At 37.4% G+C, this 16,326-nt stretch overlaps 1 protein-coding gene across 1 annotated transcript in view; it reads left to right on the top strand.

Annotated features, from left to right (window-relative positions):
• M1AP (meiosis 1 associated protein) overlaps positions 1-16,326 on the top strand; it is a 70,786-nt gene that overhangs the window by 7,385 nt on the left and 47,075 nt on the right. Inside the window, exons 3-4 of the mRNA XM_049651784.1 lie at positions 14,205-14,390; positions 16,126-16,294. Coding sequence (XP_049507741.1) covers positions 14,205-14,390; positions 16,126-16,294 — 355 coding nt within the window. The remainder of the gene's footprint in view (positions 1-14,204; positions 14,391-16,125; positions 16,295-16,326) is intronic.

The following is a 16,326-nucleotide window of genomic DNA, read 5'->3' as shown; positions in this document are numbered from 1 at the left end:
AAATCACTGGGATATAAAAGACTTAAGCGGTTCTGGTGCATCCCTTTCCTGAGGTAGCCTTGCTGCTGGGAAAGTCAGAGAACGCCTAATGGAAAACCACGAGTTTTATCCCTACCTAGAGGGAATAAGACTTCCTCCCCCTAGGGTCTATGGAAACCACATTAGAGCCTGGACTCCCACCCTCCTACCCAACATAAATAGGACATCTCTTCCCTCCCTACTGAGGTGGTGTCTGAGGAGGTAGACTGAAGGCCATGTGGGAGCAGAAGTGAGGTGTGGTGTCTCTCTCAATCAGAAGGGGGCCCCCAAATGTGGCGTGACGATCTGGTGAAAGGATTCACCAGAGGCAGAACAAAGGAGATAGAAGTTTATTGAATACACCACAAGGGAGCAGCAAGCGGGATAGTAAAGGGAAGACTGCAATAGGCAGTGGGTGGAGACTGTATTTAAAATGGGAAGGTAAGGGAGCGCCTGGGTGACTCAGTCGGTTGAGCATCCAACTTTGGCTTAGGTCATGATCTTGCAGCTCGTGAGTTTGAGCCCCTGTCGGGCTCTGTGATGACGGCTCAGAGCCTGGAGCCTGCTTCAGATTCTGTGTCCCCCTCTCTGCCCCACCCCTGCTTGTGCTCTGTCTCTCTCTCTTTCAAAAATGAATAAACATTTTTAAATGGGAAGGTAAGGAGGTATGGGGATTATGGAATTTTCCCCTTTTTGGTAACTGTGCCTGGTTCTCAGTAGCCTATTGGTCAGTTACAGCTTATGGACATTTCGAGGTGGGTTGCCTGATGGGCTGGTCTATAATCAGCCAGAGGGTTGGGGTCACTGTGGGCCCTTTGCCTTAATCTACATTCCATTGCTCAAGACTGTTGCCCCAAACTGGCCTCTACATGAGGTACCTTTTAGCTTCCAAGGCAGCGTGATGTCACTGAAGACCTAGTGAAAAGCAAGGACTTATATGCCCATCTGACGGTAATTTAGCTTCCCCATTCCAGGGTGTCAATGGGAGCCATGTAGAAAGCCAGAACTTCCACTCTCACCCAGAAGTAACAAGGCACCCTCCCTTCTGGGCTGTAATCAGAAGCCACCTGGCAATAATTATGTGGAAACCTCACTCTCCTCATTAGCACAGTATTGGGGTGGGGGGTGGGGGTGCTGCTAAAGCAAAAGTTTAAATAAGATCTAGAGTCCTCTAATACCCAAAATGTCCAGAATACAATAAAAAGTCACTTATTATATCAAGAACCAGGAAAATCTCAACTTGAATGAGGATGCAACAGACACCAACACTGAGATGACACAGATGTTGGAATTAGCTGAAAAAGACTTTGAAGCAGCCGTCGTAAAAATGCTTCAGCAAGCAGTTATGAACGTACTCGGACAGATGGAAAAATAGAAAGTCTCACCAAAGAAAAAGAAGAATAAAGAACCAAATAGGGGCACCTCAGAGGCTCAGTTCATTAAGCATCCAACTCTTAACTTTGGCTCAGGTCATGATCTCACAGTTTGTTACTTTGAGCCCTGCATCAGGCTCCATGCTAACAATGCAGAGCCTGCTTAGGACCTCTCCAGGCCCCTCTCTGTCCCTTTCTCTCTGCTCCTCTCCCCCCCAAAAATAAATAAACTTTTAAAAAAAGAAGAAGAACCAAATATACATTTTAGAACTGAAAAATACAGTAACTGAAATTTAAAAAACAAAAATCTTCAGTGGATGGTCTCAACAACAGAATGGAGAGGACAGAGAAAAGAATCAACGAGCATGAAGATAAATAGAAATTACCCAATCTGAGTAACAGAAAATAGACTTTAAAAAATGAACAAAGCCTCAGGGACTTGTGAGACTGTAACAAAAGATCTAACCTTTGTGCCATCAGAGTTCAAGAGGAAAGGGGAAGGATGGAGCTGAAAAAAAATATTCAAAGACATAATCACCGAAATTTTCCTAAATTTGGCAAAAGTTATAAACCTAAAGATTCAAGAAGCTGGTGAGCCCCGAACAGGATAAATGCAAATAAATTTGTTCTAAGATACATCATAATTTAAACTTATAAAAACTAAAGGCAAACTCTTCAAAGAGCACTGACATCTTACTTATAAAGAAAAAAATAAGGAACAGTAGTTTTTTTCATCAGAAACCAAGGAGGCCAGAGGAAGTGTCACATTTTTCAAATGCTAAAAGAAAAAGAACTGTTAACCCAGAACTCTGTATCCAGTGAAAATATCCTTAAGGAATGAAACAGAAATATAGATATTCTCAGATGAAAGAAAGCTAAGACAATTTGTCATCAGCAGATCTATTTTAACAGAATGCCTAAAGGAAGTCCTTGAAACAGAAAATATAAAAGAAAGAGTCTTGGAATATCCAGAAGGAAGAAAGAACAACAGAAAGAATAAAATACAGATAAATACAATAGACTTTCTGTTGAGATTTCTAAATTATATTTGACAGTTAAAGAAAAACTTACAATATTGTCTGATATGGTGTTAATGTATATAGAGGAAATACTTAAAACAATTGCATTATAAACGGGAAAGTAAAGAGACTTTCTACATAAAGAATGTATATAATGTAGTACTTCAGAGAAACCACTTAAAAATCTATGCAAAAACACTCAAGCACTAAAGATAAATCAAAATGGGAATATAAAAAAATGTTTAAAAAATTTAAGTAACCCACAGTAAGATAGATAAAACAGAGAAACAAAAACTGAGGAAACAAAGAAATCAAAAAATTGGCAGGCTAAAACATACCAATAATTACATTAAATGAAAATAGTCTAAATATATCAATTAAAAGAAATAGATTTGCAGAGTGGGGGAAAAATGACCCAACTATATATCCTATTTATAACAAAGTCACATCAATTATAATAAAAGTAGGTGGAAAGTTGTGGAACCTGGGTGGCTCAGTCGGTGGAGCGCCTGACTTAAGCTCATGTCATGATATCGCGGTCCATGGGTTCGAGCCCCACATCAGGCTCTGTGCTGACATCTCAGAGCCTGGAGCCTGCTTCAGATTCTATGTCTCCCTCTCTCTCTACTCTCTCTCTCTCTTTCTCTTTCTCTTTCTCTCAACAGCAAACATGAAAAAAAAAATTTTTTTTTAAGTAGGTGGAAAGTATAAGGATGAAAAAAGATATACCCTGATACATTAATCAGAGCAAAGCAGAAATGGCTGTATTAATATATCAAATAAAGTAGACTTTACCAAAGAATATCAGGTATAGAAAGGAATATTAAATGATGATAAAAGAGTCAAACCAAGAAGAAGACATAGCAATATCACGTGTGTACACACTAAGCAATTGAGCTATAAAATACATGAAACAAAAACTGATAGAACTGAAATAAGAAATAGACAAATCCACAATGATAGTTGGAGACTTTGAATGTCCTTCTCTTGACAATTGATGGAACAACTAGAAAGAAAGTCAATGAGGATGTAGAAAAATATTAACCAATAGGATCTAATCAACATTTATAGACTACTCCACTCAACAATACCGGAATACACATTCTTTTCAAGCACCCACAGAACACTTGATCAAAATAGACCATATCCTTGGCCATAAAAGAAACTTCAACAAATTTGAAAGAATTGAAGTCATACACAGTTTGTTCACTGCCCAGGACAAAATCAAACTAGACAGAAACATGGAGTGCCTGGGAGGTTCAGTGGGTTGAGTGTCTGACTGATTTATGCTCAGGTCATGACCCCATTGTCATGGGACCCAGCTCCACCTCAAGCTCTGTGCTGAGCATGGAAGCTGCTTAAGATTCTCTCTCTCTGTTCCTCTGCCCCTCTCCCTCACTCATGCGCTCTCTCTCTCTCTCTCTCTCTCATGAATTAATTAATTAATAGCAAAAACTTAACAGTAAAATCTCCAGGGGCACCTGGGTTGCTCGGTCGGTTAAGCATTTGACTCTTGATTTCAGCTCAGGCCATGTTCTCATGGTTTGTGAGTTCAAGCCCCACACATAGAGCTCTGTGCTGACAGCCTGGAGCCTACTTGGGATTCTCTGCCTCCTTCTCTCTCTGCCTCTCTCTCTCTCTCAAAAATAAATGAACAAAACAAAGAAAAACAGAAACCAGTAAAATCTCCAAACACTTGGAAACTGATCAACACATTTCTAGATAACTCATGGATCAAAGAAGGAATGTCAAAGGAAAATTTTAAAATACATTGAATTGCATGAAAATTTAAATACACATCAAAATTTGTGAAATCCAGCTAAAGCAGTGCTGAGAGGGACATTTATAGCATTAAATGCTTACATTAGAAAAGGAAAAATTTCAAATCAGTAACATAAGATCCCATCTCAGGAAACTTAGAAAAGGAGTAGCAAAATAAACCCAAAGCAAGCTGAAGGTAGGAAGTAGTAAAGAACATAAATGAATGAAATTGAAAACAGAAAATTGGTGAAATAAACAGCTGATTCTTCAAAATGATCAAGAACTTTGACAAACCTCTAGCAAGATGTGAATCTACAGGTGTGATAATGTGGTATAAAACTCAATTCAAACATTATACCAAGGTCAGTTTCTTGGTTTTAAAATTGTGCTATAGTTATATAAAATGTAACCACTGGAAGAAACTGGGGGAAGGGTACACAGGACCTCTCTGTACAATTTTGCAACTTTCTGTGGATCTATAATTATTTCAAAACAAAAAGCTAAAGAGAAACAAAGATCATTTTATCCTCACTAGAATGTCTATCCTTAAAAAGACAGGCAATACTGACAGGCAATACCAAGTGTTGGTGAGAATGGAGAGAAACTACAACCCTCATTCATTGCTGACAGGAAGGTAAAATGATAACAACCACTTTAGAAAATATAGTTTGTCAATGTCTTAAAAAATTTAGATATACACCTTCTATATAACCCAACAGTTCCACCTTAGAATCTACCCAACAGAAATGAAAATATGTCCACACAAATACATTTACATGAATGTTCATGGCAGCATTATTCCTAATAGCCCCAAATTGGAAACAGAATGTCTGTTAACTAATGAATGGATAAACAAAATGTATAATTCTCTATAATCCAGTAATGATATTCCTCCTAGCACACTGGGGACACAGTGAGAATGATAATGATGTCACAGCCATGTGGCATGTATGTTGCTCTGTTGTGCCATTTTCCTTGTGCATGTCTTTCCTGTGATCACTTTTGGCTTTATCCAACTTCTGTCCAGCAACAGGGGTAGATAAAAGTAGAGAGTGATCTAGAAGGGCAAATGAAATATATCCAGCATAGGAGGCTTTTTGGGAGATGAGCTCATGTCCCAAAGGTTAAAGGATTCTTTTTCCCTTTCTCAAGTGACTATGTTATATGCCTCAGGCACTCCTCAGTACATTTAGCCCTAGATAAATCCCATGATCCTTTCATCACTCCATTAAGAAAGGCAGACCTTTCTATTCTAAAAACCCCTGACTGGTAACTCAGAAAAATTGCAAGGCAAAAACCCTGCCAAAAAAAGCAGTAAATTCAACCCTGGATAAAAGGTCAAGAAAATTACTGGAATAACATCATTACCTTATGTATAAAACAATCCGGTCTTTGTTTAAGGAAAAATGTTACCTTAAATCCTCTGTCTCTAACCTATATAAGTATCTAATATTTTCTATCTGCAAAGTTAGCTCAAAATATAATGGTGAAAGAGGTAGGAAATCTTGCCCAAGATGAATACCTCAATATACTCCTCATATTTAATTTCTGAGTATAATCAAATAACCCTGAACCTTTTATAAGGAATAATGACAGAGGAATCATAATTAAAATATTAGAATTCCTTTTATACCCATTGTGCCCTTAATATAAATAATCTGACCAAAATGATTAATCTCCTCTTAAAGCAGAATTTCAGAAAAATTCCCTTACAGTGAGTATCTTACCAATTCTTTTTATTTTTTCATTAGAACAAAGGAATTATTTAAATCATGTGTGATCTACAGTGGAATTTTAGGACAAATAGGGTCTAATTTGGCTATCGCATTTATTTCCTCATTCTTTATAGCTGACATTCAAATGAAATTATTTAAAAGTGGCAAATAATAGGGATATATTACATCAAACAGTATAAAAGTAAACTCCAGTAAAGATAATAAAATAAACTATAATTGAGTGCTACAGGAGAGGGAAGGGAAGAGTAAGAAAAGGAAATATATAAATTTTGTCATTGTTTATAATGAAGATTTTTGTCATTGTTCATTAATGGATAGTACTAAAGAAATAAGGGAATTATATAAACATGTAGTTATAAAAACTAAAACAAATACAAACATTTCTAATTAGGACAATAAAGGCTTATATAGAACAAAAAATTATACAGTAAGATGCAAGAGAACTTTTTATGGTATCTTAGACCTGAGAGAGTGATCTCAAGAAAGGATAAACTTGAAAAGTGGACTCCTTTCCCAAGGCTGGAATTCGGATCCAGTTGGAGTGAGTATAGCTGCAGCTCACTTGATGCAGAGAAGTTCACTGGTTTTCCCAAGCCAGAGCTGGTCCATGGTTACTGCAATCCTCCATGTGTAGGTGAACTATAATCAATGACTGGTGCACAGTGTGCAGAGTGGAGATGACAGGATGCCTAGAGCAGACAGTGTCCGTGTGGAAAGAGCAGCATCACTGGGAGGGTCACAGGAGACAGATCTCTGAGGTGAAAGATGGAGTGGGGCATTAGTGCAGGCAGGAGGCCTGAAGCATGGCTCCATGCCAAGAGGACGGCTGAAAGGTGATCACCAAGCCACGGCTAGGTGGTTGTCAGTGTCTTAGCTCAGGCTGTCATAACAAAATACTGTAGACTAGATGGCTTAAACAGTACACATTTATTTTCTCAAAATCTGGGAGGCTAGAAGTCCAAAATCAGGGTGCTAACATGGCCAGGTTCTGGTGAGAGCCCTCTTCTGCCTTACAAACAGTAGATACTTGCTGTGTGATCAGATAGCCTTTCCTCAGTGCATGCATGTGAAGAGAGAGAGCTCTGGTGTCCTTCCTCTTCTTATAAGGGCACTAATCCCATCATGGAGACTGCATCCTCATGACCTCATCTAAAGCTAATTACCTCCTAAAAGCCTCACTTTTAAATGCCACCACATTGGGAATTAGGGCTTGAATATATGAATTTTAAGGGAATGTAACATTCAGTCTGTAACATCAGGGTTCTGCAAGTTCCGGCCCATGTGTGGAGCACTATCAGATGTACTCACACCCCATCACTTTCAGCAGGAAAGTGTCTTCCTCCTGCAGTGTTCTTCCAGTGCTCTCTACTCAAATGTTTAACATCATGGTCCATGTAAGGAGAAATGTTTAAAGGGATTCTGTCCATTATTGCAGAGGTGTATTGAAGGGTGAATTGGATCTGGGAGGCAACGTGTTGATAATTAGCTCACAGAGCAAGGGGGAAAATATCAGAGGAAGAAAGGCTTTTCTAAAAATAACACAAAACCCCAAATTCCAAAAATAAAAGATTAATAAACAAACAGTACTACATAATCAATAAGGTAATAGAATCAATAATCAATAGAAAATGAGAAATGATATATGTGATGGTTTTCAGAAAAGGAAATGTAGATGGCCCTTCAACATATCAAAATATGTCCAATGTCACTTAACAAAAGGAAAAGTTAAAAGTACATTGAGATGCTATTATTTTTCACCTGTATGATTTCCAGAGATATTTTTTAAGTTAATAACTTACTATTCATGAGGTTTTAAAGAAACAGGCACACTTACATGCCATTTATGGGTGTATAAATTAACACAGTTTCTATGGTGGGCAATTTGATGACAGTATCATACCCTTTAACCTAGCAAGTCTGCTTTAGGAACTTATCCTACAGATATATTTTCACATGTGAAAAAATGATTTAAGTATTATCATTTCAGCACTGTTTGCAGTAGCAAAAGATTGAAAGTGATCTAATGTCAATAGGGAATTGGTTAAATAAAATTATGTTCCATTCATTAATGGAACACTCTGTAGCTATAAAAATTAAGACACTTTTTATCTATTGAATGAAATGATTGTCCAAGTATACTATGTAACAAAATCAAGATACAAAAGACTATCATAGTTTCTTTTATTTTGGTAAGAAGAAAATTATCCTTTATATTTTCTTTCATGTAAAGAAAAAATCTCTGGGAAGATACCCAACAAGGTAGCAATGTTGATTACCTCCAGGAAACCACTGGTTAGCTGAAGGGTAAGAGTGGAAAGGTAATTTTTTTTCCACATATCATTTTATAACCCTTAAATTTTGAACCAGGTGCATGTATTATATACAGAAAATTTTAAATTAAGATATTAAAAATATCTTTGTGCTGATAAAATGCAATGTATGCATAGAGATTCTATGTAAATTTTTAATAAAAAGTTGTACTTGATAAAAAGATTTTTGAAAATCACTGACTTAAAGTATATTCTAATTTTTTCATCTGATTTCCAATGAGACATCAGTCTGAGTTATCCTAAACTGCCTAGAGCAAGGAGAACACACTGGTACTAGATCTAGAAAAAGAACATCCTCTAGGCACATTTGTACCACTAGTCTACACAAAGCTGAAAGAAATGCAGTGAGGATCCATCAGTCCTTACCCATTTATCCCAGCGTCCACCTCTCTGTGCAAAGCCCGTCTAACTGAATCAGGGTCTCCACTCTGCACCTTGAAACCACCCAGACATATAAGACAGAGAACTTGAGTTTGTGATGTAATAGATAATAACTCCAAACAATATTGTAGGTAACTTCAGTACCTGATTCTCTGGACCACATTTCAACTCAGCAACTTCCTAAAGCACATTTAAATCTTCCACAATGGTAATCCCAAAGTTTCCATCCAAGGAAGGGGGAGGAGGAGGTGTGATATTTGACTGCTCACATTACAGACTGCAGGTAATTTGCTCAGAGGCACCAGGCCTCATCTTCCTACCACCTATTTTCTCCCTCTTTATCTAACAGCTCCCTATAGGTCCCTGACCTAATCTTTTGGATTTGGAACTCAAGTCAAAACAATTTACACTGTTGCTGTATAGAATGTTGCCTAGGCAATTCATGAGGAAAAAGAGCTAAGAATATGAGACTTTCTGTAGAATTCATCAGTCTATTATCAACATTTGATGTACAGAAACTGTTTCTCAACCAAGCTATATGAGCTCTTCACATTCTAGACAATTAATGTTTCTGCAAAGCCTGCATTTTAAAATCACTTCCAGAATCAAAGTGAGTTCCTGAGAGATCAGATTCCATTTTCAAGGGATATAGATATAATGCATAGTTATGTTTTAGCCTACTTTCTGTTTAGCTTGTTTCTAAATGATGTTGTCTTTTAGATAAATTGGGTGCATGGCCTCCTGCTACAGCAAGTTATCAACCAGGAGAGTTCTCAAGCAGTAAGTGGCCCTATTATTTGGTTAATGTAAGAAAGAACGGCTTAATTTCCAATATTTCCAAAACCATTGCATTTGGCAGAATTTTCCAATACAAAATAGGCAATATTTTCAGAACTTTTTGGAAGATCATTTCCCTTCCCTAAAGATTATTGTATCCCCTTGCAGAACTATCAGGAGGTCATCCTAGTAAAAAAAATTTTAATTACAGGAAACAAGCTTTTTGTTTCAGTTTTCAAAATAAAAATGCAGGAGTGCCTGGATGACTCAGTCCGTTAAGCACCTGACTCTTGGTTTCGGTTTAGGTCATAATCTCATGGTTTGTGGATTTGAGCACTGCCTCCGGCTCTGCGCTCATGGCCACAGAGGCTGCTTGGGATTCTTTCTCTCCCTCTCTCTCTCTGCCCCTCCCCTGCGCGCGCTCTCTCTCTCTCTCTCTCTCTCTCTCTCTCAAAGATAAATAAATATACTTTAAAAAAATTGGGGGTGCCTGGGTGGCTCAATCAGTTAAGCATCTGAGTCTTGATTTTGGCTCAGGTCATGATCTCATGGTTCCTGAGTTTGAGCCCCACACTGGGCTCTATGCTGACAGGAAGGAGTCTGCTTAGGGGTTATCTCTCTCCCTCTCTCTGTCCCTCGCCTTGCATGTGTATGCGCTCTCTCGCTCTCTCTCTCAAAAATAAACACTTAAAAAATTTTTTTAAGTGTTTATTTATTTTCAAGAGACAGAGAGAGCATGAACAGGGGAGAGGTAGAGAGAGAGGGAGATACAGAATCTGAAGCAGGTTCCAGGCTCCAAGCTGTCAGCACAGAGCCCGACACGGGCTTAAACTTAGGGACCACGAGATCATGACCTGAGCCAAAGTCAGATGCTTAACTGACTGAGCCACCCAGGTGCCCCCAAAAAACAAAATTTTTTAAAGAGAACTACAGGCCAGTATCCCTCATGAACATTGATGCAAAAATTCTCAATAAAAAACTAGCAAATTGAATCCAGCAGTACATTAAAGAATCATTCACCATGACCAAGTGGGATTTATTCTTGGGCTACAAGGGTGGTTCAGTATTTGTAAATCAATCAACATGATGCACCATATTAATAAAAGAAAGGATAAAAATCATATGATCCTTTCAGTTGATTCAGAAAAAGCATTTGACAAAGCACAACATCCATCCATGATGAAAACCCTCAACAAAGTAAGATTAGAGGGAACAAATCTCAACATAATAAAGGCCATATATGAAAAGCCCACAGCTAATAATCTCAATGGGGAAAAACAGATCTTTTCATTTGTGGTCAGGAGCAAGACAGGGATGTCCACTCTCACCACTGTTATTTAACATAGTTCTGAAAGTTCTAGCTTCAGCATTTAGACAACAAAAAGAAATAAAAGGTATACAAATTGACAAGGAATAAATCAAACTTTCACTATTTGCAGATGACATAATACTTTATATAGAAAACCCAAAATACTCACCAAAAAACTGCTAGAACTGATACACAAATTTCGTAAAGTTGCAGGACACAACATACCAAAATCAAACATATCAATTTCAGCATACCAAAATCTATTGCATTTCAATACAAATAATGAAGCAACAGAAGGAGAAATCAAGGAATCAATCCCATTTGATTGAAACCAAGTGCACTCAATCCCAATTACACCAAAAACCATAAGATACCTAGGAATAAATCTAACCAAAGAGATAAATAGATCTGTACTCTGAAAACTATAAAACATGGTTGAAAGAAATTGAAGATGACACAAAACAATGGAAAGACATTCCATGCGCATGGATTGGAAAAACAAATTTTAAAATGCCTATATTACCTAAAGCAATCTACATATTTAATGCAATCCCTATCAAAATACCACCAGTAGTTTTCATGGAGCTAGAAGAAACAGTCTTAAAATGTGTATGGAACCACAAAAGATCCCAAATAGCCAAAGTAATCTTTAAAAAGAGAAGAAAACTGGAGGCATTACAAGTCCAGACTTCCAGTTATATTATAAACTTGTAGTGATCAAGACAGTGTATGGTACTGGCACAAAAACAAACACATGGATCAATGAAACAGAATAGAAAACTCAGAAATGAACCCACAACTATGTGGACAATTAATCTTTGACAAAGTTGGAAAGAATATCCAATGGAAAAAAGATAGTCTCTTCAACAAATGGTGTTGGGAAAACTGGCCAGCAACATGCAAAAGAATGAAACTGGACCACTCTCTTATACCATACACAAAAATAAATTCAAATGGATGAAAGACCTAAATGTGAGACGGGAAACCATCAAAATCCTGGAGGAGAACACAGGCAGTAACCTCTTTGACATTGGCTGTAACAATTTCTTACTGTATGTGTCTCCTGAAACAAGGGAAACAAAAGAAAAACTAAACTACTGGGATGTCATCAAAATAAAAAGCTTCTGCACAGTGAAGGAAACAATCAACAAAACTAAAAGGTAGCCTTTGGAGTGGGAGAAGATATTTGCAAATTGCATATCTGATAAAGGCTTAGTATCCAAAATATATAATGAACTTATTAACAAATTCAACGCCCAAAAAACAGTGGGCAGAAAATTAAGCAATGGGCAGAAGACATGAATAAACATTTTTCCAAAGAAGACATGCAGGTGGCTTACAGAACATGAAAAAATGCTCAACATCACTCATCATCATGGAAATACAAATCAAAACTACAATGATATATCACCTCACACCAATGAGAATAGCTAAAATGAATGACACAGGAAACAACAAGTGTTGGTGAGGATGCAGAGAAAGGGAAACCCTCTTACACTGTTGGTGGTATGCAAACTGGTGCATCCATTCTGGAAAACACTATGGAGCCTCCTCAACAAGTTAAAAATAGAACTACAATCCAGCAATTGCACTACTAGGTATTTACCCAAGGATACAAAAATGCAGATTCAAAGGGGAGCATGCACCCTGACATTTATAGCAGCATTATCAATAATAGCCAAACTACGGAAAGAGCCCAAATGTCCATCGACTGATGAATGCAGAGAGAATTTGTGGTGTATGTGTATATATATAATATAATATAATATAATATAATATAATATAATATAATATATAATGGAATATTACTCAGCCATCAAAAAGGATGAGATCTTGCCACTTTCAACAGTGTGGATGGAGCTAGAGACTATTATGCTAAGTGAAATTAAGTCAGTCAGAGAAAGACAAATACTATGATTTCACCTATATGTGGAAAATAAGAAACGAAACAGATGAACATAGTGGGGGAAAAAGAGAGAGAGGCAAACCATAAAACAGTTTTAACCATAGAGAACAAACTGAGGCTTGCTGGACGGGAGGTGGGCAGGGGTTGGGGGAGTTAAACAGGTGAAGGGGATTAAGGAGGGTATTTGTGATGAGTATGGGTGTTATATGTAAGTTATGAATCATTAAGTTCTACTCTTGAAACTAATATTACACTATATGTTAACTAACTGGAATTTAAGTAAAAACTTGGAATGAATGAATGAATTAACGAATCATTCATCAGATTCTTTTAGGGGGTACGTGAAAAGAAATTCTTGAAGGCCTCTGGTCTATACCTATGGTCTCATTTGTTCTCATTGCTTTCTTGACTAGGTTTCTTATCTTCCCATCTAAATTGCAAGCTCTTTTTGTGTAACCATTTCATCCTGTTTCTTGTGTTTTTCCCAGAAACTCAGGGAGAGGAGCATATTCACAAAGTAAGCAGCTGTGGAATTGAGTGAGGGAGGGGTTGACTTAAGCAGTCTTTGTACCCTGACACTATTGCAGCTCATGCTTATATATTTTATGTGCATTTTGCAAATATTGCTCAGTTCTGCTCTTTGTCAGGAAGGTTTCCTTATCCCAAGTAATCATTTTTCTGCACCCAACCCCCACCTGCTATTGATGCTTGGAATTCAAATAATGTTACAAATTTTCATTCCACATTTATTCAAAATGTATATACATCCTTAGGAAAGGTAACAGATTATATATATTATATTATATATTATATATATTAATATATTAATATATATAATTATATAATTATATATAATATAATAATATAATATATATATTAATATATTAATTATATATTATAAATGTATAATATATATAATTATATTCTATATTTTATATAATTATAAATATATAATTATATTAATATTGTATATTATATATATTATATTATGTATTATATATGTTATATATATATAAAAAGTTGATAGCAACTTTTTATAAAGGGGGGTGAGGAGAACCAAGAGGTTTACCTGTTGGCTCCTTGAGCTGACTGCAGACTGAGCCAAGCACCTCTTCTTTACTGAAGTGATCCTGAGGAGCAGACTGGGTAGGACCTTATCAGTTCTGAAATGATCAACCACATCAGAATCCTCATTTCTGGGAAGTAGAGAAGCTCCCAGTGCCTAGAAATGAAGATAATGTTTGAGAGTGACCCTGCTAGGCCTCTAGTTTGCAGACCACCCCAAAGTTAAACTCAGCAGTCACAACTAAACTTTCCTTTGGGTGAGTGAATGAGTTCCAACACTTCCTTTCCTGTTTCTGGTAACTCCATGTAATCAAAGCCCTTTGGCTACAAATCTTCTTTTCTCTGGTGTATGGAAGATTTTAGTGCAGTGCCTGGAACGTAGTAGGCACTGAGTAGATATTGGTCAAATAAGCAGATTTCAGGAAGGGAAGAGACCCCTGAGGAGTAATTAGTAATTAAGTTAGACTGCCAATTAATCTGGAACCTGGGCCACTAAAGATGTGCATCTTTCATTCATTTTTCTCTGCAGCAAGTGAAAGGGAACTTTGCTAGGCTGCAGGCCTGCATCTCAGAACTCCGCACGTTGCAGAAAGAAGGCTGTTTCAGACCACACAGCACTTCTCTGCAGCTGGCAGTAGAGGATGGGCTCCAGCAGTTCAAACAGTACACCAGACACGTGGCCACAGGTGCAGCTCTGAGCTACACTTCCCTGGAGGTAAGAGATCCTGGCCTTAGGACTCTAAGCCCACTTCAGTCCCTCTGGATGCTTCATTATTTGTCATCCTTATATTTTTCTCTGTTTCATACACTTTGAAGGTAATTTTCAAGGCTAGATTTTCATCTCCCTGCAGGCAGAGATATGTTCCATTTTTCCTCTAGCCCGTGCAATTCTTAATACAGAGCTAGGCATAGAGAGGGACGCTAAAAATATGGACTCACATGAATTATAATGAAAACTGAAATCAAAATAAAATCTGAATATGCCGTCTGCCTCTGGATTTTTGGAACTTACGAAGCAATTGCTAAACTGGCTAGATCAGTGTCTATATTTATATTTACTGGGCATCCTTAAGAATTTATAATTGGGGCGCCTGGGTGGCTCAGTCGGTTAAGCGGCCGACTTCGGCTCAGGTCATGATCTCGCGGTCCGTGAGTTCGAGCCCTACGTCGGGCTCTGTGCTGACAGCTCAGAGCCTGGAGCCTGTTTCAGATTCTGTGTCTCCCTCTCTCTGACCCTCCCCCGTTCATGCTCTCTCTCAGTCTCAAAAATAAATAAACGTTAAAAAAAAAAATTTTTTTTTTAATAAAAATTAAAATTAAAAAAAAGAATTTATAATTGATGGGATGCTTGGGTGGCTCAGTGGGTTAAGTGTCCATCTCTTCTTCTCAGCTCAGTTCTTGATCCCAGGGTCATGAGTTCAAGCTCTGCATTGGGCTCTGTGCTAGGTGTGAAGCCTACTTAAAAAAAAAAAAAAAAAAAAGAATTTACAGTTGTTGTTAGTCAAATCTTGGCATCTAATTGAATAAATTTTCTTAGACTTAGCAAATGTGCAAATTTAAAGACTGCTAAAATTATAGTGCAGACTAAGATAATCTTAAAAATATATAAGTAAGTCATGCCTCAATACTCCACTGGGTGGGTGAGTGCTGTTAGTTAAAAACACATTCAGTCTCCAAAAACAGCAAGCATCAAACAGCTGAGTTTAAAAAATAGCTGCTTTTATCTGCACTCTTCTTCTTTAATTAAAAATGTCTAAGCACCAAAAAAAAAAGTCCAAGTACAAAAGAGAATTGTATATATTTAATATTTGCCTTCCAGATTTTAAAATTCAAGACAAAACTGCTAATGAAAACATATAGTATATTCATTCAGGTGGAATAAAATATTCAGATTATACACAAGCACCTCAATATTCCTTCAGGTTAGCTATACTGATCTAGAGTAAGTGCATTTTAGAGTTGAGAGCAAAAGAAACAGTTTACCTGTATCCAGGTTGAACAAGGAGAGAAGTCTGTGTGGAAGCACCACCATGAGAAAGAAGCATTGAGACTCTCTGATATTTAATACACACTTAGTGATTGGAATTTAAGGATTTTCTTTCCTTTGTTACCTTATAACATTAAAGCATTTTTAGCATGAGAGACGCTGCCAGTGCTTCAAGCAATTTTAAAAAACTAAAACAGGGATGACTTCTCACTGGTCACTTTCTGGGGTAGGTCCCACCTGTTTGGAAGGGTCCTGTGAGGATTTGTCCCACCAGATCTCTCCCACCACAATCTGGTAAATGAAATTTGATTCTTAAGTTGCCATGAAACCCTCTTCTTTGTCTTAAAGACAATAGCCACTGCCAAAGTTTTCTGCTGTGTTTATCCTTCGTATGTGATCTATTATATCCTTCAGTCTGTACATCAGGGAAAGTAGATACATTGATTCTTGAATTTATTTCCAGATTACTGTTCTGACTTCTCAGCCTGGAAAAGAGGTGGTCAAACAATTGGAGGAAGGATTGAAAGATACAGACCTAGTAAGGGTCAGGAGACTTCAGGTGGTTGAGATCACAGAGGGAGTCCTAGAGTGTATGGACTCAGTATCCCCTGTTGAAGAGCCTAGCAGCGATGGTAAGAATGAAAGGAAAAGGTAAAAAGAATTT

This window comes from Panthera uncia (assembly GCF_023721935.1).
Source record: "Panthera uncia isolate 11264 chromosome A3 unlocalized genomic scaffold, Puncia_PCG_1.0 HiC_scaffold_11, whole genome shotgun sequence".
Classification (NCBI taxonomy): domain Eukaryota; kingdom Metazoa; phylum Chordata; class Mammalia; order Carnivora; family Felidae; genus Panthera; species Panthera uncia.
This window is presented reverse-complemented; position numbering and strand designations above follow the sequence as displayed.